General features: G+C 38.1%; 5 protein-coding genes across 5 annotated transcripts in view; 4 read left to right on the top strand and 1 right to left on the bottom strand.

The window, feature by feature from the left end:
- Positions 1–1072: 1072 nt before the first annotated feature.
- LOC113123115 (claudin-10-like) lies at positions 1073–4004 on the top strand. Its single transcript, XM_026294921.1, has 5 exons — positions 1073–1992; positions 2675–2836; positions 2931–3012; positions 3101–3205; positions 3350–4004. The coding sequence occupies exons 1-5, from the start codon at positions 1773–1775 to the stop codon at positions 3504–3506; spliced, it is 726 nt and encodes a 241-aa protein (XP_026150706.1). The 5' UTR covers positions 1073–1772; the 3' UTR covers positions 3507–4004.
- A 500-nt stretch (positions 4005–4504) lies between these two features.
- cldn10l2 (claudin 10-like 2) lies at positions 4505–6729 on the top strand. Its single transcript, XM_026294922.1, has 5 exons — positions 4505–4736; positions 5215–5376; positions 5467–5554; positions 6284–6391; positions 6475–6729. Exons 1-5 carry the CDS (start codon positions 4505–4507, stop codon positions 6668–6670), a joined length of 786 nt encoding a protein of 261 aa, XP_026150707.1. The 3' UTR covers positions 6671–6729.
- Positions 6730–7731: 1002 nt separating this feature from the next.
- On the top strand, positions 7732–8938 carry LOC113123711 (claudin-10-like). Its single transcript, XM_026295952.1, has 5 exons — positions 7732–7975; positions 8086–8247; positions 8335–8416; positions 8531–8638; positions 8746–8938. The coding sequence occupies exons 1-5, from the start codon at positions 7744–7746 to the stop codon at positions 8936–8938; spliced, it is 777 nt and encodes a 258-aa protein (XP_026151737.1). The 5' UTR covers positions 7732–7743.
- Positions 8939–9792: 854 nt separating this feature from the next.
- On the top strand, positions 9793–18833 carry dnajc3a (DnaJ (Hsp40) homolog, subfamily C, member 3a). Its single transcript, XM_026295212.1, has 12 exons — positions 9793–9874; positions 10328–10438; positions 10543–10667; positions 10956–11030; positions 12338–12490; positions 12623–12804; positions 13198–13317; positions 13648–13753; positions 13850–13970; positions 17225–17357; positions 17812–17960; positions 18242–18833. Exons 1-12 carry the CDS (start codon positions 9793–9795, stop codon positions 18391–18393), a joined length of 1509 nt encoding a protein of 502 aa, XP_026150997.1. The 3' UTR covers positions 18394–18833.
- Positions 18834–19107: 274 nt separating this feature from the next.
- The window catches only part of uggt2 (UDP-glucose glycoprotein glucosyltransferase 2), a 37547-nt gene continuing 32549 nt past the window's right edge, over positions 19108–24105 (bottom strand). Inside the window, exons 37-40 of the mRNA XM_026295211.1 lie at positions 22562–22676; positions 22338–22454; positions 21269–21434; positions 19108–21099 (exon numbers count right to left, since the gene is read on the bottom strand). Coding sequence (XP_026150996.1) covers positions 21077–21099; positions 21269–21434; positions 22338–22454; positions 22562–22676 — 421 coding nt within the window. The 3' untranslated portion in view covers positions 19108–21076. The remainder of the gene's footprint in view (positions 21100–21268; positions 21435–22337; positions 22455–22561; positions 22677–24105) is intronic.

Genomic DNA, 24105 nt, shown 5'->3' with positions numbered 1-24105 from the left:
AAAAGCCGCGGCAAACCAAATGTCAACATTCACGACAGGAGTACAGGTAAAGCACACAGCCGGTTTGGCTGTCAGGTGAGACGGACGCCGTGTAAACCCCGCCCACCGCCTCGGGACTGGCTGATACAAGTTTCCATCACTTCCAAAACTTTCCCACGTCACGAACTCGAACCTGTTTTATCCAATCACAGCTTACCCAAACTTTACAAAGCATTTGTCTTAGTTTTACCTGCATATAAAACCTAATATTTACATATGAATTCTAAAAGCGACGTTTATTATAGACATAAACAACAACGATTATGATTCTTCACAGTCCCAGATAACTGAATGATAACTAGTTAGATTATTTCAGTCTCTTCCATTAGAAATCTTTTCATTTTTCTGTCATTTTTCCAGAAATGACATTAAAAAAAATTACACTTCTAGAAATTTCATAATACTAGTTCACAAATCTCATGTTGAAACTAAAAATTGGACTTTCAGGATTCAGTAACAGAAAAAAAGTTTCTCTTTGTGTGGAGCAGTAAAATCCTGATGTGAAAAAAACTATCTATCACTGAATGTGCCAACAAAAAGTTATGTGATTTTTCTTTTCTTGATTTGAATCTTCCTACTCCTCTCCTTCTAGCGGGTTTCAGTTATTAGATTGTTGGCTTCCTGTTAATAATTAACAGATTTCAAGTTACTGAGGAAAATATACTTGAATTTTTCAAAGAAAGTGACACCTACAGGAGAGTCCCTTTGGTTTTACAACTGGTTTCAATGGTTTGTCTTGTTCGCTAGCTGAAAATAAAATAAAGGAATCCTACTTTTATAATTTTTCATATTTTTGAATTACAAAACTTACAGGCAATTATTTATCCAGTAACAACTACTGTAAAATGAATTGGAACTCACTTCCTCTTTTCTACCAGTGAAAAAAATAAATATAATAAATATATATCAATAAATATAATGAATATATATAAATATATATAGAATATATAAAATAAATGAGATAAATCAAAGTATTCAGAAAGTTCCTTTATGTCTCAAGTGTTAACCATGGTAAATCTATAACCTTTGTTAGAAATATAAACCTGATAGTGTCCAAGTCTCAGAAGTTTAGTACAGAGGAAGTTAAAAAAACACACGTTGGTAATAATGGGCCAACAAGAGACTGAAACTCCAAATCAAATCATGATTTCTGTTGAGGATTTGAAAAAAAATGTATATACAAGTACTGAGTGGGTTTTTTTTAAGCTTAAAATGATCATCGTCTGTGGAGTGGATGGAGACAATACCAAATCAATTCATCATTAGCCCAAACTAGATACATATTCCCATAAAATACTGTATGAGGACCTGCTGGTTTAACCTGCCCTGGAGCAACAACATGTAAATACAAGAATAATTTAACACACATTAGAATATATGTGCTTCTGCTTTATTTTGAATGATAAATCCTGCTTCTATGTCCAACTTCACTGGCTTCCTTGCAACACTCTTTACATCTAGAACTTTCATCCCCGTCATTCACAGGTGAGTCACAGTGACGTGCACTAGGTGAGGGGTGGAAGTACAGTAATAGACCATGGGCCATTTGTTGTTGTTTAGGACCAAACTCCTCCCTACAGAATATAACAGTCCACAACTCATTAACTATCAATCATAGTCTATCCATTGCACCTACCAGTGCAGAACTGAGCTACACTTTCAACAGGCTTTACTAGCCAGGGAATCAGCGATCAGTTTTAATTACCAGCCTCAGTAGGAGCCTTCTCAGAAGGATGAGCAGCATGTTTCAGGAGATCCTGGCCTTCATCTTAACCACTTCAGGGTGGGTACTGGTTTCTTCAACCTTGCCGATGGATTACTGGGAAGTGTCTTCAAATGATGGGAGCGTCATCACCACATCTACCTTCTGGTCCAATCTGTGGAAGACCTGTGTGACTGATTCAACAGGAGTCTCAAACTGCAGAGACTTTCCTTCCATGCTGGCACTGAATGGTCAGCTCTTTTTTGAGTTCTTGTCTGACGTTTGGGTTTTATGCCTTTGCCTATGTTTGTTCCATTAATTCAGTTATGCTGATTTAAGTTTCTGTCTTCAGGTTAGTTTGAGCAGACATGGTGATGTCTGACATCATTTTTCTTTTTTTGTTTAGACTAGTTATGATTCTCAAAGGTAGTGAACCTTAGTGCCTCATAAATGTTCAATCTCAGCTTCTTCTCTCTTTTATTATACTAGAAATTTTAAGTTAAAGTTCGTTATGAGCCAGGACTAATAGATATCCTAAAGGCTAATGCAAATCTCTAAGGAACAACTCATTTGTTTCCAAATATGTCAATGTTTAGCCATAGTTCTAAGAGCTTGAAAGCTATAAAGGAGATTTACGGGGAACCTCAGGCAGTTTCCACCATGGCTGACTAGTTTCAGTGGTTAACTTACAACATAATATTTGCCCCGAAATCTCATCTGAATGAAACATTTCAAACAAAGACAATAACCACATTACCACCAAGTGCCTGAAAACACTTATGGTTACTCATGATAAATTGCATTTCTTGCTTTATGTGTGAAGTGGACACAAGGTCAATAACTCATTGACCTTGTGGTGTATAGATGTGAGAAACCACAGAACAGAAAAGTCCTTTTTTGCATATAAGCTGATCTATCTTTTTATGTTTGCAGCTTACATCCAAGCCTGCAGGGGACTGATGATTACTGCTGTCTGTCTGGGTTTTTTTGCTTCTATATTTGCCCTTGTTGGAATGAAATGCACCAAAATTGGAGGAAGTGACAAAAATAAAGCCCATATTACATGCTTTTCTGGCATAAGTTTCATTCTTTGTGGTAAGTATACTGGACCTGTGTATTTTTTTGTGTGTTGTTGTATTACCATCTCCTGCTCATCTAATTTGATTTGCCATGTTCTTGCTTTTCTGAGGCCTCTGTTCACTGTCAGGGTGTTCCCTGTACGCACACCGGATAACAACAGAGTTTTTTGACCCACTGTTTTTTGATCAGAAGTAAGAACTTTGTGCCTGTACAGCTATTTTAAAATTTTTGAATGCAAACTAACCAATTAAGAAATAAAGTATTAAATTTTATCTTTAGGTATGAGCTGGGAGCTGCTCTCTTTATTGGCTGGGGTGGTTCTATCCTCTGCATTCTGGGGGGCAGCATCTTCTGTTTCTCTATTGCAGATACTTTTACCAAAAGGTTTGTATAAATATAACATACTACAATCACGTTGTCCAGAAAATGCATGTCATAAGTAACCTGCTGTATGTATCAATTTGGTTGAGTCTTATACAGTTAAATCCTTGATTTGCGATGATGTATCTGTTTTCTGTCTCTTTTCAGCCACAGTCAGGCAAAGTATATCTACAAAGGTACTGCCACACATTCTCATATCTCTTCCTACCCGAGAGGGCAGGCAAAGTCTGTAAACCAAAGGCCGCCTCCAGACTGTAGCAACTCCTCCAGGATGCAGCACTTTGATAAGAATGTATATGTTTGAAGGGTATGAATATAAATCACTTTTAGTCAAAGCCACTGGGGAGGCTTAAATATATAGTAAATGAAAAAGATACTTGACAGTGAATGAAGATTGGTGGCTTGAGTCTAACAACAGCAGAATTTGCTGACATTGATCTGTGGTCAGGAATTAAGTTTATATATCTACATGCTTCTTCTAAGAGTATGAAGTTAATGATGCATGATATTCTCTAAATTTGGCAATTTATGTTTTCTATACAGCAACTTCTGTATTTGACATTTTTACACATTACTGTGCACTGAACATTAGGAGGTTTGTTAAAATTAAGCAGTAAAATTAAAAAAAACCTTTAGTTCAAAATTGTCCATTTCTTTTTTTAATGTCTGCATTTTTTTCTATTATCAGTAATGTTTGTAATATTTTGTAAGACGATTGCTTTGTGGGTTGTAGCTAAGTGTTTAATATAAATAAAACTTTCATCCATCCATCACTTATCTACACTGCTTATCCTGTGCTCTACTCCAGGTCCAATAAATCTGTTTCAGCATATTGTCTTTTGTGTCTTCTTTGTTTTGTCAGTAGATATGTCATTATCCCCACTGATCCTGCCCAGGTCTGCAGGGGGCGGCAGATATGCATTTTGTGCCCAGTGAAATTCAGTAGAAGCACAGTGGGAGTCAGGCTGTTTATTTTTTGTTACTTAAATTTGTTAGGGTGGTAGAGAAAAATAATCAAAGGTTTATAGGTTGTTAACCTAGGCCTTTTTTACTGCAAGTACATATTAAGAAGCAGGCAAACCTGGAGCCATTTGTAGAAGTGATGTGAAAGATTTAAACTGGGATGCACACTCCAGAAGGTTTACAGTAAACAACCCACACAGTGGTACAGAGCTATCATCAACACTAATGGCACACAGCACACATCCTTCTGCCCTGACCACCCTACTCATCTGAGAGTCAGTTGTCCATTTTGTGCTTCTACCCAACTCAGTAGGTGCTGCCTGGTTCAAGACTTCAGAGATGAACAAACGTCTGATACAAATACTTGGCTTTTTGTTGTCAACACTTGGATGGGTGTTTGTGCTGTGCACCATAGCCATGGACTACTGGAGGATCACCCAATATGGAGGACAAGGAGGTTCCTTTGTGATTACAAATTTGTGGTACTGGTCCAACCTGTGGAAGGACTGTTCAACTGATACCACAGCTGTCGACGACTGCAGAGAGTTCCCAGCACTCTGGACTGTCACTTGTAAGTGCTCCATATGTATATCTCAGCAATAGCATTTTTTTTAAATGGCATCTTTTAGTCTTTTGCTTAGAATAAATACAAAGATTTGTAGTCATGTAGAAGAGCAGGTCATCATCATTATTGAAGGTACAACTTATACTTAATTTGAATCTAATTTCTATGAAGAAAACCTTCATATATTCTTTCCCATAAGAATACAACAGGAAAATGATGACTTTGAGTCTACATAAGTGAAATCAAGGCATTATTGTAATTCAACACGCCTCTTTTGTGAGAACCTGTAGCCTACGCTAACGCACATACACATAGATGACAAGATACAAGGCACTTGATTTCATTCTCAGGTCAGCTGCCGTTCAGTCTGAGAGAAACTTAACGCTGCACTTGAAATGTAAAGTTTTCTCTTACATTCTTAACACTGTCCTTGTTTTTCTGTTAATTCCTTTCTCATGTTGTTATACCTAAATTCTTGTTTCAGCATTAATCCATGCAGTGCGAGGATTGATAATGTGTGGGATAGGGCTTGGATTCATTGCCATAGTACTTTGTTTTCTTGGAATGGAGTGTACTTATATCGGCGGAGCAAAAAAAACTAAGGACAAACAGCTTTTTGCTGGAGCCCTGCTTCATTTTGCTGGTGGTGAGTACAGAACAAAAAAAATGTCTCCATAAATGATAGAAATGTTTTGCTCCCATTATTTCTTGGTATCAACAAAACCTCTGCTGACAGGTGTTTCAGATATTTCTGCTTACGGCATATACAGCAACAGTATCACCAGAATAGCCTTCGCTCCCACTGCTGGCATAGGAGTCTTACGGTAAGGAGTTTTATGCTGATCTACAATATTATATATCATCATTTAGTGTGAGGCTGGTCATTTGTATATTTTTGGTACTCTGAACAAATTCCATTAAAAGACAAGTGTTGTCTGTGTAGTCTATCCACAATCTGACTTAGCTTAATTATCCCCATTGCTGTGCAAAAACTATTATATTATGCACATCTGAGGCCCAGAGTGTCAGGAGACCTTTTTCAAGATCAATAAAACTCTTAAGTGAAAAAGCAGAGCGCTTCATTTTTCTAATACTAATGCCACATACATTGAAGAAGGCAATAAACAATTTGAACTATGTTCCTGAGCATGTGCAGGAGCCTTTCCCTTACAGAGCCTGCAGAAGTCACTGCTTTATTTGTCTTGGGAGTGATTTATAGGTAGATTTATAAATAAATCATGCACTTTTCAAAATGAAGAAATATAAAACCTAATGCAACCGAAAATGCAGCTTGTATTTTTGGACAACTGTACGGCACAGAAGGATAACCACGTGCTAAATCAAAACATATTAGTAGGATAAATTTATTTGTTTGTTTATTTTTCATGCTTTTTGATAATAATCAAAACACTGAAAATCACCCACCTTTACCTTTAAATTATGAATATGTCCACCTTTTATTTCATTATAAAATACAACAAAATCAAAATTTGGTTAGTTGACAGTATTTAAATTGTATCATTACATTTTTCTTGCACTCTAACTAATTCCAGATATGATGTAGGACCTCCCATATTTCTAGGATTTGTAGGATCTTCTTTCATCCTGTTGGGGGCTGTACTTTATGCTGTGACAGTCTTCCGAGCAATCTGCCCTCAAAGGTATCTAAATTATTTATCTTTTTTTCTTTCTTTTACCAAGGTTATTCTGCTTCATTAACTTTGTAAGTATTTTGCTCTTACAGTAAAGTGGTTAATGCTTCAGAAAGAGGCATTTACCTGAGCCCTCGCTCCAGAGGACAAACCCTGTACAGTGCACACCACAAACCCTCCAAGCAATATGGAACTTATATTGGCTCAGCACAGTCCACCAGCTCCAGGATCTCAAAAAACTCTCAAGCCACACTGATTAGACTTTCAGAGAGAGATGCTTTTGTGTAATATCTTAAATTTCATCTTTATGTATACAGATTTCTTTTAGCAACCTTTGATGAACACAACAATAGCCCAAAATCTGACCGACAGTTCTTTTGATTCTTTTTAATTGTTCTCATTCTCTTGACATATTTTGTTTTTTAGAATCAAATCATACTCTTGCATAAAATACACTGTCTTATATTTCCTCTTTATTTGTTAACTGTGTCGTAATTTAACCAGACTAAATATTACCATTGAGAATGCTACTGGTTTCATTTAAAAATGATCTTTGTGACTAATCAGAATTAGATTTAATTTCCAGTTATTTACATTCATAAATATATATTGTTTTAATTAATGATGTTACTTGTAACAGTCTATTATTTTGTATCTTTATATCCTTAGTTTAAACCAAGGGTGGGCAATTCCTTTCCACTGCCTTGATTGTTTTCTAATCGTTGGACCTTTGACAACTCAATTGTTTATCCAGTGATAGTTACTATCCCTGCTTTTCCAGCTTCTAAGTGGCTGAACACATCAGTTCCAGGTAATCAGCAGTGGGTAGGGCAGGGATAAGTAGCAGGGATGTGACCCTCAAGAACCGGAATTTCCCACCCCTGCTTTAAACCTTTTGCAAAATTCAAGTGTATTATTCTTCTACTGGCTTCATCATTGTACAATAAAGTAGTGCCACCATTTTTAATTGTTCTGCAATCCAGGACTGTTATGTGCCTATAGTGTCAAGTGTGTGCCACTGCCTTCTTCACATTTTATGCTTTTAGACATCACCTCAAGTAAATGCTGAAAGGTATACAAAACTGAACCCATGCTGGCAGGCTCCCGGGTACCAATAACAAACACATTGCCATTGACAAAACACAGGAACAAAACATCAAAAGGCCAAACATGTGGTGATATACACAAACCACATTCATCTATGTGTGTATGTCTGGATTTAAATGTATGTTTCCACCTGCATCCAGCAGCAGAGGAGGGACTTCTGGGGCAGATGGTGCAGGACACACAGGTGTCCCACAGGGGATTGTGGCATTGCTTGGATTTGCTTTCACTCTTACTGCATCAATTTCAAGAGCAGCATGGGTTACAGGACTGTGGTCATGTATATGGAGATGGGTTGCTTTGTGCTCTGTGTGTTTGGGTGGATCCTGGTGTGCTCCACAATGCCTATAGAGAGCTGGACGTGGTCAGAAGTTGGCAGAATATCCCTAACCACTGCACACTTCTTCTCCAACTTGTGGAAGGATTGTGTAAGTGATTCAACTGGTATATCCGACTGTAAGAGAACTCCATCTATGCTTGCACTGAGCTGTAAGTAAAATATGTTTCAGCACAAGGCATGATGATGTTAAAACTGAATTTGTCATTTAATTTCCTATTATCACTGTGAGCTTAACATTGTTTTTGCTCCTCTTGGACAGGGGACATTCACATGTGCCGTGCTCTCGTCATTATCTCCATTATTCTGTCTTTCTTTGGAACAGTTCTGGTTTTAGTGGGAATGAAGTGCACTAAGATTGGGGGATCAGATATTGCTAATGCAAGAGTAACTTTTGCTGGGGGAATGAACTACCTTATTGGAGGTAAAACATTACACAGCTTTTTGAAAGAAGTCATATGGTAATAGATAATGTGATTTGTGATTTAAACATATAAATGCATCATTTCAGGGGCATGTTCTATGTTAGCTTTCTCTTATTTTGGATACAAAATCGTAGCAGAATTTCAAGACCCTACCATGAGAGCTAAGAAGTACGTACAATGGCTAAAGTAACAAACACTTCTTACTAAAGCATCAAAATTCTTCATATTAATGTGGGATGAAAGAACTGTACCTTGATGAAATAATCCTTGCTTGATTTCCAGGTTTGAAATAGGTGTTGGTGTTTTTGTCGGCTGGGCAGGCTCCACCTTACTTATGGTTGGAGGCCTTATGTTCAGTATCTTTGCAGGGAGGGAAGGCTGCCATTCAAGGTAAAATGTTGCTGCTGTATCATAATTTTTTTCAGCATTTCGATTTTTTCGCCCTCTCCATCTACAGAAAAAATTAACCATTCATTTCTTGAATTTCAACCCCACAGCCATAAACACTACCCTACCTACCATTTCCCTGATCTCTGCCCAGTTGTTCCGAGACAACAGAGTCTTAAGTACTCAGGTCACACTGAGATCAGTAAGAGCAGAATATCCAGGACCTCCATTGACAGCAAAGCCAGCAGCATCTCCTGGATCACCAATATCACCAACACAAAAGCTACTAACGCATATGTGTGAATATACAAATGGAAAGTAACTATTTGCTGTGTTTTTGTTCTTAACAAAAATGATGGCTTTAGTCTGTAGTATATTTGTGCTTTTGTAAAAGCCTTTACAGCATAAGCCAAATATAATAATACTAGAAGGTATATAATCTCTGCGTATCATTGCTAAAGCTGTAAATTGTATTAACATTATTATTGCTATTATCAACAATATTGTATTGCACTATCACTGACAATAGTAATGTGTAGTAATGTATAACATTGTATTGCTGACATAATATAAGTATTGCTAATTTTTATTTTGCATATGCATCACTGCAGTTGTAGTCTTCTACTGTCTGTTTCTCTCTTCTCTATCTACACTCTTTCTCTATCCCTATCCCTTCTGTCCACTCACTCCCTGAACTGTCCTGTAGTTGGCATCATCAAAATAAACAAGATCTATTCAACAGGAGTTGGTTCAAAACCTCTTAGAAAAGCATCTCTGTTGGCTCAACAATCCATCCAGATTCTCAATACTGTCAATACTATATGCCAAGCAGCTGGACAGGACAGTCACACTCTCACTCTCACTCTCTCTCTCTCACACACACGCGCGCGCGCGCACACACACACACTCTTTATGCTGCCGTGGCTACTCCCTGTTGAGCCAACAGAGGTGGGCGGGTCTTCCCAAACAATTCAGCCAATCACGATCACCCACGATCGGTCGTGTTTCAAGAACTCTTGCTACTTCTGTGACTGAGAAAAGAGAAACGATGCTGACAGGCTGTCAACACATGGAACTGCTGCTGGGAATTAAACAAAACATTAGTTAAAATAATATCGGAACTAACGAAAGAGGATCTATCGGACTCAAACTCAACCATGGTTTCTGCTGACCATGTAGCTCACAAAATACTGACTTACATCCCATATGTTCTTGTTTTGATTGACCTGAGGTATGAAGGTAAGAAGCTAACTTAGTTCTACTAGCTAACGATAGCTGAGTTACAAGATAAGTCGCTGCTGGACATTACCAAACTTTGGGCATGGTGCAGAAGTCCTGCTTGTAGACTCAAAGAAAGGTTAGCTTGCTAGGTTAGCTAGCGACAACCAAGTTATAGCTAATAGTAGTTAACACTAGTTGTGTTGGCTAACGATATGCTAACTAGTCAGTTAGCTCGCTAACGTTACATACAGGCAACTAGCGTTAATTCATTTTAAATAGCTCGTTAGTTGTTAACCACTTTGTTTTAGTCTGAAACTGAATGAAAAAGGTCAGACTTGCTAATTAACACGTCGTTTGTGTAAGCTAACCTAACGCTAACTAGCCGTGCTCAGTCACCTCTGTGTTAATGCTGATTTATTTTGTCAGCTGTCACTGGTTGGTCATAAAAGTGTGTCTGTGTGTGTGTTTCAGGAGTGAAATGCAACAGAGATGGAGGTGTGGACAATCATATGGAAATGGGAAAGAAGCTGCTTGCTGCTGGCCAGCTGGCCGATGCCCTCTCTCATTTCCATGCTGCTGTTGGTAAGTGACAGAAGTAGTTTTTGTATTGTTTGTGTGTTTGTAGTTTTTATATTAGAGACCATATTCAAAACATGCAGTGAACATGATTTAATGCTCCTTACCAGACAGAGATCCCAATAACTACATGGCCTACTACAGGAGAGCTACAGTGTTTCTAGCAATGGGGAAGTCAAAGTCTGCGTTGCCAGATTTGAGCAGAGTTATTGAACTCAAACCAGACTTCACATCTGTGAGTTTCTGTTTTGTTTCGGTTGATCTGATTTTCACACGGTTGCCCAGTTTTCTGTTATATTGTACCAGAAATATACATTGTAAGTTTGAGAGGAAAAAAACATCTGTACAAATGGTAAGAATCAGCTGTAATTAGCTATATATATAGATATATAGGTGTGTGTGTACTTGCATAATTTGTGGTTTATACAACTATGTTGGGAAACCAGTTAGTTATGTCAGTTGTGTTGATGAGTCAGTTTGCAGTCCTTTGCAAAACAAATACTCTGTCCCTGTCTCTCAACAGGCACGACTTCAGAGAGGAAATCTGCTCCTGAAACAGGGGAAACTTGATGAAGCTGAGAGTGACTTCAAGAAGGTGGTAAGTGTAGTAATATCCTGCTTAAACTTTACAGCTATAAGACTAAGAAGCCATTATTCTGTCAGAAAAGCAGAATTCCCCAGGTGATGAGAAAAGAGTTCAGGGAAACCCTGCATCCACAGGGCATTTTACAAAATGGAGATAATTAAATTGGCAGTGAACTCTCATATTTGGGCCTTCAGGGATCATTTATAGGTGCTCGTTAAGGATTAAGACTGGAACTCGCTAATACATTTTCCATTAGATTTACCATTTTATACTGAAGTTTCACAACACCCCCGGAAGACATAAATGCCCTTGTTGTATCTGCTATTAATACTTAGATTCTATTTAGGGTTGTTGTATTCCTAGGTAAGGTTATCACTGAGCAAAGATTAAGTTCCTTTCTACTTTACATGGGGATTGGATATGAATGTCAGATAGTTTCATATTGTGCCAAGGGCATGTGGCTGACCTGCAGCCCCACAGGCCAATTTTGATCATTAGTTTCTCTTTATTGAATAAGCAGAAAGCCAGTGAACAAATTTATTAAATGTAGGTTAAAGTTCATTAGGTAGTCCTGTATTACTGTTTGACAGGCCTTTATGTGAAACCATGGGTGGCTAATATGAAGGAGTGCAATTTGTTACATTGCTAAAGTCTGTGATTTGTGTTTTTTGTTTAATATAAGATTAAATACAGGTGAAAAGGTCACGTTTTGAAACATGAAAAGTTTTACAAATGCAATTAACCATGATGCCTTGTATGTCATGAGGGCAAGGAGCTATATTACCAACAGAGGCCCGTGGGATTGTGGGCTTCTAAGGTTGTATATGGACAACATTTTGCTGGTGTGATGTCAAGGGATCTGGCCAGAAGTGCATGCTGTCTTGCTGCTTCAGCAGTCCACAACATTGGCCTAGTTAATTTATGCACTATGCTTTTCCCAAAGATGGTTTAGCAAGAAACATTTAAGGAGTAACCCGGTCGGTTTGTAGAGGATGTGTCATTAGCTGAGATTGCTCTTGTGAATATGATGGCCTCTATGATGATAATGATTATAATGTAATGGGTTTAGGGAATGTTATGCTCTGCTGTGATAGGGAGTGCTTTCAAGAGGCAAAGTTGGCACTATAAGGACTCATATCAGAACACACCGGCAACAGATATAATAATGCAAACAGAGTTTTATGGTTGATCATCTAGATCTCATATTCCCCAGTCTGTCCTGGTTTCAGTTCTTTTGTCATCCAAGCTTTTCTCCTGGTAGTTGTCTTTAATCATCACCATAAATACAGAATATATATGTCTTCCCTGCTAATGTTTAGCTGAAATCCAACCCCACCAACAAAGAAGAGATGGAAGCCCAGAGTCAGCTAACAAAGTCAGATGAAATTCAGCGACTGGTGGCTCTGGCACACAGCAGTTTCAGCAACCAGGATTATATGACAGCTGCTGCCCAGCTTGACACCGTCATTGAGGTATGATGCCTACCTTGCAAGGATTGCTTTACTTTCCTTCAAGTATGATGTTATCATCACTGCAGAGTGTTCAGAGCATTTTTATAGCACCTAGTACTGCAGTGTTTAAGAGTTATTGCCCACCTGTTACAGACTTGCGTTTGGGATGTGACTTCTCGTGAGATGCGAGCTGAGTGTTTTATTCAAATGGGAGAAATGGGGAAGGCCATCAGTGACCTTAAAGCTGCATCCAAGTTAAAGAGTGACAATACCCCGGCTTTCTACAAACTCAGCACCATCTACTATAACCTTGGAGACCATGAGATGTCCCTAAAGTAAGACTCACAAAACATTGCTACAACAAAAGCACCTGCTAATTAACCTTCTAAATGTAATGTGGTAGGAAAAAGAGGAAAGAATACAGGAGTACACATGCTAAATACAGAGAAAACTACTCTGGCAAAACAGGTGCTCACAAGTAGGTCAATTCTAGCCTATATAACACATATTTGTTAAAAAAACAATATAAACAATAATGATCACATTTTTAAAATCCCATCTATTTGAGTGTCACCAATGTTTTTACTGCTGGAATGTTGTTTGTGCATTTGAAGGCGTTGTCCACCTCCTGTAAACCGGAAATAAAAACAAAGAGTACATCAGGTAACATGGAAAATGTGTCAGTTTTAACCACTCTTACCTTCTTACTTCTCTTCTCTCATCTGCAGTGAAGTGCGTGAGTGCCTGAAGCTGGATCCTGATCACAAGCAGTGCTACAGCCATTATAAGCAGGTCAAGAAGCTCAACAAACAGATCCAGTCTGCAGAGGAACTCATCCAAGAGCAGAGGTGTGTGTGTGTGTGTGCTCAGGCAGTTGTAAATCTCTGTAAATAGAAAATAATATCCCAACTGAATACCAGGCATTGCATCAGTGGTAGCACAACTGCCTCTATATCCTCAAGCTCTCCAGCTTTCTAGTCTTACAAGCAGGAATGCAAATCCTGTCTTAGTGTGGACAAATGTCACATCATGTTTGACATACACAAAATATCCTGCAGCATATTCACAAGAATAAACCAAAGGAATAAAAGAGTGATGATTGTGGGTGCAATGTTGAGTTGCATTCTTGTTTTGTTCTTTGTTCTTGTGAATCACCTACCTGCCTCCTGCTCTTTTAGGTACGAAGAAGCAGTGAGCAAATATGAGGGAGTGATGAAGACTGAACCCAACGTGCACCATTTCTCTCATCTTGCCAAGGAACGTATTTGCCATGCACTGTCACAGGTAAGACCCCTTACTCCTGCCACAGAATTTATTACCTCACTGTACTTTTACGAAACTAAACATCTGACCACTGTGTTTTTGTTGCATTATGACCAGGCTCAGCAGGCTAGCAGAGCTGTCTCGGTGTGTAGTGAAGTCCTTCAGTCGGACCCAGAGAATGTTAATGTGCTCAAAGACAGAGCTGAGGCCTACATCCAAGAGGAGCAGTATGAGGACGGTAAGTCTCAGCTATAGGTGTCTTATTTCTCAATTAATAGGGGGCAATGTAAGTTTCCACTTTTTTGTAATGAGAACAATCCCGTATAACACAAAGTATTATTGGTTGTATTCTATTGGACTGAATGAACATTAACTTTAAAAAGATGAAATTTATGGCTGAGCTGTTGTATTAAATTGCATTAGATTTTACAGTTGTGCCTAATAAAGTGCCATCTGAATGTATATTGTATATAACTCCAAGTCCCCTACACACAACTAATTGATGTAATGGCAGGAGTCTAACACAAGGGGTCATTGTGACACTGCACAGAATACACAGTAAAATAAAGTAAAAATGCTGATGACATACAAGCATCTTATATGACATCATTTTATTTTTATTTTTTTACTGGTATAGTCTGGAAAATTAATCTGATTTTTAACATAAAGATAATGCTGTCAACCAGGATATAGTAAGAACACCCAATTTAATGTTCCATTAAATTCTGACTCATTTAACTCAAAAACCCAGTTCATCACCAAATCAATTTTGACTTTGAATTTAAATAAGCACAGTAAAGACTAAATGATATTCCTATCTAACTTGGTACAAGCATATAACTAGTATGTCTAAAGCCTGAAAACAGAACTGTCAGCTGTTAAAGCACATATACAGTATAATTAGAATTAGGTGTGGAGAAGAGTGTGGTTTGCAAGACGTAGTGCTGCCCTGCACCGTTGGCTGAAAATCAGAATTGCATGCAGAATTTTTTATGTATCAAGCCTAAAGCCATTCTTCCATGGCAGTGCCAAAACACACACACACACACACACACACACAACATAAGTTTGTACAGCTTTGTGAGGACACACATCAACATCTCCTAATAGCCATCACAACTAAATGCCTAAACTAGGCCCATTCTAACCTTAACCCTAAAAATAGGTATGTCCAGGTAAGGTAAGGACAGGCAAAACTGTTCTCACTCATGATCTAAAACTTAAAACTGGTCCTCACAATGTGTACCCATACACACACACAGTACGTACTACCTCCACAAATCCTGGCAAGGCAAAGAGGGATTAGGCTCAAAAAATGGTCTTCCCTATCTGTTGTCAAATCGGAAAGCCCAATGATGGCAGATGGTGAAATCCCCAGTAATAGCACATTTCTCAGCCATTATTGTATTTGATGTTCTGCTGCAACCAATGAATGTTTTTATGAAAGTCCCTGCCTAAATTTTTAGATCAACAGTGAATTTTTAGTTTGAAGCATAATGTAAATCAGCCTCTCATACATTTTGCACAGTATTAGACTAAACACTATCAGTAGTATCAAAACACTGGATCAAATATTTTAATTGAAATATTTATGTACTAAAATGTACAGTATATTCCAATCAAACTATACATTTTAGCCACTAGTAATAATATTGACAAGTCACTGAAAGCACAATTTCAATGACATTTGTTTCCAAAGCTAATATTTGTCTTCACTGAATAAACTAAAGCAATGTAGAGTAATGACTCGCACCCAACCAGGATATAGAATATTGAATAAATAGAGATTTTTCTGTGGTTATTCTTCAACAGCCTGCTGCTGGTTGGAGCTTGAACAGAGCTAACTACAGTGAATCTGTTGTGTGCCAGCAGTTTGTCAGTGCATGTCATTCAAATCAGACACCGCAGATTGAAAACCTACCTCACACCTGACAGTTGGCTGGATAGGCACTTTAACAGCAAAAAGGAAAGGCTGTTGGTACAACCTGCTAACAATCACATATCTGTTCTGCTCTTGCTGGTATTGTTAAAATCAATACAATTTTTTTTCCCCTCTGCAAATATATGTCTAAATGCACTGCACTATACAAAAATGACTAATTACAATGACAAAAAATATCACAGAACAAGGGAATGGTGTGCTGCTGACTTGTTTAATAGTGGAAAATGCAGTGGAGGTGCTACTGGATTGCCACTGACATGTCCTTACCAGACCTCTCCACCCATTGTCGTTTATAACACCAAAATAGCAAACTGGCACAGGTAAGGAAAGAACCTCAGCATGCAGCAGGAAAGACAATTTTGCCACCACAGTGCTGCACTTTGGGCTGTCACTACAGAAGCCCTCACTTGTCTGATCGACAAATGCCAGAAAAAAAACTATGTTGTTCTAAAGTTATAGATTAATTATACATTTATTATATAAAAGAGTTTAAAAGCCACAAGCTGACATCTATTTTCGAGCACTTAATATCTACTGATGCTGTAGTGTCGTTTTGTTAAATCTGTTGATGAACATGCAAAGAAAATAGCAGCTGTACAAAAATGGACTGGCTTCAAGCTCTATGTCCATGACCATCTATGATGGTGTAATGTAGTTTTAACAACTATTTTCAATGAGAGGACAATACAAGCCCCCCAACATGTTTAAAACCAAAACACACATGCAATTAACAGCACCACCACTGCAGGTGGGTCAGCCCCAGAGGTTTAAAAATCAAGATCCCATCAGCTCTACAACTGCAGTAGATGCTGGCTGAGCTTATGCTGTTTGTTGGCATTAACAAGGTATGAGCACATCTGGAGGTAGGAATGCCAGACCTCATGTAGGCTTTTAAACTGTCAGAACCCATGGGTATTAAACTCACCTCAGCGCACCTCACGGGGTAAACAAGCCTCAAAGCACCCACACATCCACACAAACAGCCTGGAGCTGTTGCAACATGATCTAACGGGCTTCTGATGGGGTTTACTGAATAAATAAAGTGGTTGACTTCATGACTACAGTATGAGATCAAGCAGAGTCAGAGATGTGATCACTAAGGGCACTAGAGCAGCAGTGTGATATGGGCCAAATTAATTAAGCTATGATTTTTTTTAACATTATTTAAACAGTTACAGCAACATTGATCATTTCATAATTAAATCTTACAACTTGCACGATCATCAGGTCAAAATTTGAACCAAAAATGACTAAATACATCCTAAACTAATGACATTCCCATCAGCCTCAGCTATTCTGTTTAGTGGTAATTATCAAATTTAAATGCTATACTTGCTAACCAGTATGTTAGCAATGTCACTGTGAGTACTGTATGTTATCATGTTAATGTTAGCTTTTACCTTGGTGCCTACAGTGTCACAGTTAAAGACTGAGAAATGTTGCCTTTGCTGGCTAAGCCATATACATTCTTGTAAAATAGTTTTTTCCAGAGTACTGTAAAACAAAAAGAAAAATCAATACTGATTCTGTCCTGTATTTTTATTTTCTAGCTATCAGGGACTTTGAGACTGCTGCCAAACACAGCGAGAATGACCGTCAGATAAAAGAAGGCATGGAGAGAGCTCAGCGACTTCTCAAACAGTCTCGGAAGAAAGATTATTATAAGATCTTAGGAGTGAAGAGGTGGGTACTGATCACTGGGCTTTGGAAGTCTGATCCGATTCTTAGAGCTGTATACTAAACAGGGAATTTTAGAGATTGCAGAGAACTGGGGGTATTTAAGTGGGTTGCTTTAAAAGGCTACACTAAAATATTTTGCTGTGAGATTGTGGTTTTCAGTTGCTTTTATACATTGAACGATCATTTCTCCACAAAAAAGCCCTACTGCACTAGAGTATTACATAATCTATCCCTTTTGAACATTGTTGAGTTCAAAGCCTGTACTTATAATTCAAGATGAAATACAAATGTAAGGTAATGGAAGCCCTTGTAAAAATAATTGGATTTGTTACATGGGAGTCAATGTACTAACCCTGACGCTCAGACCAGTATTTTTAGAGCCATTGTGTTGAAAATAAGGTACAAGAAGGTCTTCTCTTGAACAAATGTGGTAATAATACTCTCCCTATGATCACAGAACTGCCCAGAAAAAGGAGATTATCAAAGCGTACAGGAAACTGGCACAGCAGTGGCATCCAGACAACTTCCAGGATCCAGCAGAAAAGAAAAAGGCAGAGCAGAAGTTCATAGACATCGCTCAGGCAAAAGAGGTTCTTACTGACCCAGGTAAGAAGTGTGTGTGGTCTGCAGTGTCTGTGGAAAGTTGTTAGGAAATGTCAGGCCCCTGAGGAGCTGCTGAAAACAGCTCAATGCTAATGGTTTTGTCTTAAGATTATAATAAATTCATAATTCTTATTACAGTAAAAACAAAAAATACAAAACTGTAATGCAGTACATTCATTTTTTTTAAAAAATAGTGGTTTCCAACAGCCTTAGATGGCCTCAACAATTAGCAGGAAATAAACATTCCTGAGATGTTTTGACCTGTCAATCATCATGTTTTCCAGAGATGAGAACCAAGTTTGACCACGGGGAGGACCCCATGGATCCAGAGAGCCAGCAGGGTCACCATCATCCTTTCCAGGGAGGTTTCCATGGCTTCCAGGGTTTCAATCCATTTGGTTCTGGACCCTTTAACTTTAAATTCGGATTCAACTGAGGAGCCTCATAGACAGTACAGCTGGAGTGGAGTTTAGTATTTTCCTCCCGATTGAAAAGGGAGATTACTGGCATAAGGAATGCCGCTACATTCCAATAACTCCGAACAGTGGAAAAAAAAAAAAAAAAAAAATCAATTCACTGACTTTGAATAAAGACTTATACTTGTTGTTGAATAATACAACTTTGAATTCCATTTGGGGAAGGCCTGTTGCTATGCTAACAAATATTTGTCATGCGTGAAGCAACTTTTATCTGTTGAGAGTAAGTGGTTAGTTTGGGCATTTGTTTCCTTTCCATGTGTTGTGCACGCTGTAATTCACACCCATTCATAAAATTCTATTTGTACATAGGTACAGTACTATTTTTATATGAATGGAGTTTTTTTCTGAACTGTAAATAAAGAGATATTTATGTACATTAAAACAACCTGAAAGGCAAGCATATTGTTGATTAGACAGAATGCAGCGTGAGACGGTGCCATTTAGAAATTGTGCTTCTTTTTCATTACATCTAACCTTTGTATAATTGTAACTATCTTACCCCCCAACTACTGCCCCCCAAAATCCATTTTCACAATGTGAAATAGTCTGTGGTGAGGAACAAATGACAGTGTGAGAAAGTTCCTTCAAATGTAGACCTTGGAGAGCAGAAATCACACATCTATTGTCCACATGAGAGAACAAGAGAGTTCACAAACAGATTTTGTAATGACAGTTTTGTAGCAAAGATTTATTTTTCTCCACTGGACAGTAATATAAACATTTCCATTTGACACAGCACAGTGAAAGATGGGCACCCTGAGAGCAGACTTCTCCATTTTTATAAGCCCTTTTCAGACATGGGATGCATTAATATTGCTGGCTTCAGCAATCTGTTAAAGTGATGGCTTTCTGTCTTTCATACAGGTCACTTTTTTGTTAACATTCCTCATGGTCTCAGCCAGTACAAGTGACGTATATTGTATGAGGCTGTCGTGATTGGTAGGTCTGCTTGTCCCCCCGCTTCATTCCTAGGTCACGTCTAGTAAGACTGACCATTGCAACTTATGGAAAAGTGACCAGAGTGCTCATTCAGCCATGATGTTCAGGTGCCATGATATTAGTGGAAAGGAGCATATGTCTGAAAGGGGCTTTTTCCTTTAAGCCAGAAAAACAACTGTTGCCTTTAGCCAAACAACACCCATCTTATTCCTGAGACAAAAACACTAGTTCATTGTGGAATTTAAATATTGAAAAACTCTTTCTAAAATGTGAAATATAAAGCTAAATGTACATAAGATGTAAACATATTGTTAAAATCAAATATTCAATCCATAAACTCTGACCTCTAGTGTGCAAATAAGGATTATTTGATTTATAACTTGGCCATAAGGTGTAGCAAGTTTTCTATTATAGCATGGCATATAGTAATGTATCTGATTTACTCCTTAAAATCTGCAGTAACTTCTGACATCACTGATTTCACTCAGATGTAGAAAGAAAAAGGCAGACTCATTTCTAGCCGATAGCTGTAGTTCTCATGTGCTTTTTAATCTGCTTCAACTAGCTAGTGTCACTTAATACTTATGCTAGAAGTGAGTCGGTTGAACTGTTTCCAGCTGGTTGGTTTTAAAACAAGAACCATTTAAAATTGTTCTTAAATATGTTCAATAAGCTACATGATTAAATGCTAATGCAAAAAATTTCATTTCAACCTTCATTTCTTGACAATCCAGAATGCAGACAATGGGGGGGGAAAGGGAGCAGCGTGTTCCTGTAGGTTAGCTTAAGGGTCCAAAGAAAGCAGTTAAACTGTGATATGTCCATTGCCTTTGAAATAACCTATAAATGAATCTCACTACTACAGTGCTACTTCGCCAAGCATGCTGTTTGTAAAGTCAGTGCAATACCACGAGTGGCCACTGGGAAAAATTGGCAACAATGCTGAGTGACTGCTGTGTATCCATGTATCTAGCTCTTAACACTTCCATGATTGAACTGCACAGGTTGACAGGTCTGCCCTCCCCTAGTTTAATTCTAAAATACAGATGGACAGTTGTTCTTCAAAGGCGAGGTTTAGCGAGCTTTAAGTTGTCTGCTACGTACAGCTGACTAACAGTTTTTAAAAACAACTAGCTTTCACGTCAGTCACAACTTCGCTTTGGGCATTTCAGTCAACGTCATCAAGGTCTTCATGTTGTTTATAACGTAAAATTAAGAATACCTAAATGTTCCAGCTTCTTAAAAAATCTTTACCTTAAACCATGAGATTAGATGTGCCAACTCCATTTGATTCTTCGCATACATTATCAGCGTAATACATGCCATCTGTTTTTCCTGTCGCACGCACGCGCTCGCACACACACACACACACACACACACACACAGTGCTTTGGCTTACCTCACACTCTTCTCAGTTTTGCTTCATTCTTTGGTAACCACATACTAACCAAGACCTGACTGTAGTGCTGATAGCACACCAGGAATTCACAGTTGGCAGTTAACACTTGCATCAGGTGTTGATGTTGTAAGACGTACTGACTGCAGAAGCAGATATGACATCTTTGAAAATATCACATCTTTCTGTGGCTGGGGATGCAACACTCCATGGCTATGTTTAGATGGAATTGTCTATCTTCAGGCTTCACAGGTGGCCTGTGTACAAAAGGTGCTGCCTCCTTCCTCGTCAGCAGGGCGCACACGCTAAAGTTCATCACGGAGGTTGTCTACAGTGCATGGTGAGAATGTTGGAGAGAAACAATGGAATGAAATGAAATTTGACCAAGAAAATGGTTGAAAGAAAGTAGAGCAGACAGACATTAAAAATGGACTTGTCTGTGCTATAAAAACAGGCATTGTAGGCAATAAGAATATATTGTGTTTTCCTTTGTTAACCTTTTTTATGCTGTGAGGGAGAGGGAGTCTGTTTTCGCTTTGCTGTGTCTCCCTGTTCCTGGACCCGGCTCAGTAGCTGTTTTATCTCATTGTCGTATTCAACCCACTCAGGCACAATCCTTGCTGCGGCCGTTAGCTTTGGCTCCTTGGTCTTGGGATTGTTGCACTGCAGCAGTAAAGCAGACAATACATCACTCACCCCACCAGAGCCACTTTCTCCCAACAAGTCAGATCGTCATTGCCAGCAGCTGTCTGTGGGAGGCATTTGAACCTAATTTGATTTCCAATGTTGTTAAAAGGACATTAAGCCCATGTCTTGTGTCCTATACCACAAGGAGACGATGCTTCCTATTCCAGTCTACACTAGCCTGTCCAGTAATTCCCTAAATTAGTTTAGGAGACTATGGGATTGCTCCTCAGTTTTCTTCTAAATGCCAAGTATCTCATGGACATTAGTGGCTTAGAATATGTTTTGGCTTTTCAGTGCTGCAGCAGCTATAGTTCAATATTATAAAAAACAAAAGGTGGAAAAACTGCCTGAAAACCAACATTACCATTCCTTTCACCATGATGCACCAGGCAAAAGAGTGATAAAAGAATACAAAAGGATTTCACAATCTAAAAAAAATAACAATACTTAAATACGATGTTGAATTAAGTAATTCCCGAGTCTTGAATCTATTTGAGTAGTTTAATTTAGAATTTTAACTGTTTTGTGGAACAAAGCTAAATATTTAAAATAGATTTTTTTTTCCTGAGCATTTAAATTATATCATTATATTATTAAATTTTAATCACCAGACAAGTCTGAGACTTACACTAATAGCAAAAATAATTAGGTATAAAACCTTGTAAGCTTTATGGCTTTCACCAAATATTTCATCACTGCTCTGAGGCATTCATTAACCTCGTCCTCACTCATTTCGCTCCTCACTGAGGGAGCTGCAGAGGTTGTGGAAGCTAAGGTAAAAAAAATATACACAATAAAAATAATACCAATTGTACTTAAACCTTCAGTGAATATCAATGAAATAAATACAAAATCAGAGCTTATTGCTCTGGGACTCACCAGGTCTATAGTCTTTGCTGTGACTTTGGAGGCGTCATCACACCACGTCTCACACCACAGCCACTCCTGAGGAAGAGACTTGATGGCCACCTGGTGGATCATGTTGTTAGGAAGGTCCTACAAAATACCACAAAACAAAATGATTTTACAAATGTGATATATGGGTGCTAAAAGAATAAACTCTGCACCTTATAATACAGTGGTGCCATCTCCGAGTTACGTACCTGGTCCAGGTTAGACAAACTGTTGGGGTCTTGGCTCAATGCTTGATACTGACCTCGTAATCTGTCCCCAGCTGCAATCTTACGGAATTTTTTCAAATCTACTACATACAGAGCACTTTTTGAAACATGAAAAGGAGAGAGAGGAGACAGAAATAGGGTGTGAGAAACTCATTTCCTGAAGGAGACAAAGACTTAAAAATAATCATAAAAATTATTCAATTAAGATAAATACCCCAGGGCAGATTCAGATAATTGGACCATACATTTCATATTAATAAACTCAAAATATGTAGACAATATATTTTCCATTTATTGGATTTAACTCTGCCAAAAGGATATTTGTTACCCTATGTTTTCCCTGGGCTCACTGATGTAGATCATCTCTCTCTCTCTTGCTGTTTTTGTCCTGCCCAGAGCCGAGGAGCACACTGGCATCTAATCAAATCACTATGGTTTCTGACTTTTCTTTTTGCCATCCTCATCAGCTAGCAGTGAAGTGGAAAGCTACCCGGGCAGCTCGTGTTCTGCTACTGGCTGCAACCTGATTAGCCATCACATTGACAGAAGTACAGCTTGGTGCCACACAGCCAGCAAGGACCTGAACTTCTTATTTCATACCTGGTGCTTGATTTCAGATGTACCATGGCTGTATACAAACATCAGATAGTAAAAATATACACTTGCAGGAACTGGGGTTCACAATACTGTAATGTAGAGTAGACACAATGATTTCTTTTTTTGGAAAATTTGAAATGTGTATATCCAATATGGAATTCAAAACAATTCAATATTAACTTCTGCAAATGAATCTGGGAAAAAAAAAGAATTTCACTTTTCTGGCAAAATCACATTTTTTATAAAGACAATTTCAGGCAGACTGGACTTCATTTCTATTGCTTGAGTCGATTTAAAAGCCAAATGAAAGGTTTAACTTTCTCTGAGTTTTATCAGTTTTCTGAAATCCAGACAGAATCAGAAAGGAAGTACAACATAACCAACTATGGCACTTTCAGCCTCTACATATAAGTATACAAAAATATAGTATATTTTTCCTTGCTGTCATATTTGGGACTTGAGGAGAAGAAGAAGAAAAAAAAAAACACTCCTGTGGAGTAATGAATAATTCCTCCAGATGATATACTGAATCCAAGCCAAAATGTAAAGGCAAAGTGAACAATGTATTTCATGATTGTGTGACATGTACTGTTTTTTAGCACCATGGTCTATTTTAGAATTTATATTTATTTATTTGTTTATTTATATCTTTCTTTCTTTGTAAAGTAGAGGCATGTCATAAATGTCATAAATTAAACAAACTGGTTGAATGCACTCTGATATGCTGAATGCTAATATTTTAAAATGCATGAATTTATTTTGCCGTCTACCTCCCAAGAAGTGTTAATCTTCATTTCCCCTAGACTACTATTACATTCACCTTTATCTTTCACTATTAGTATTAAGATAAAAGAAAGTGGCAATGGTGTTAATGCAAACTGTACACGCTCAAACAGGCAAAACATTAGAAGTGCTTGTCTAGCATTCAA

This window comes from Mastacembelus armatus, chromosome 21 (genome assembly GCF_900324485.2).
Source record: "Mastacembelus armatus chromosome 21, fMasArm1.2, whole genome shotgun sequence".
NCBI classification, from domain to species: Eukaryota; Metazoa; Chordata; class Actinopteri; order Synbranchiformes; family Mastacembelidae; genus Mastacembelus; species Mastacembelus armatus.
The sequence above is the reverse complement of the archived record's forward strand: the minus strand, read 5'-3'. Positions and strand labels throughout refer to the sequence as shown.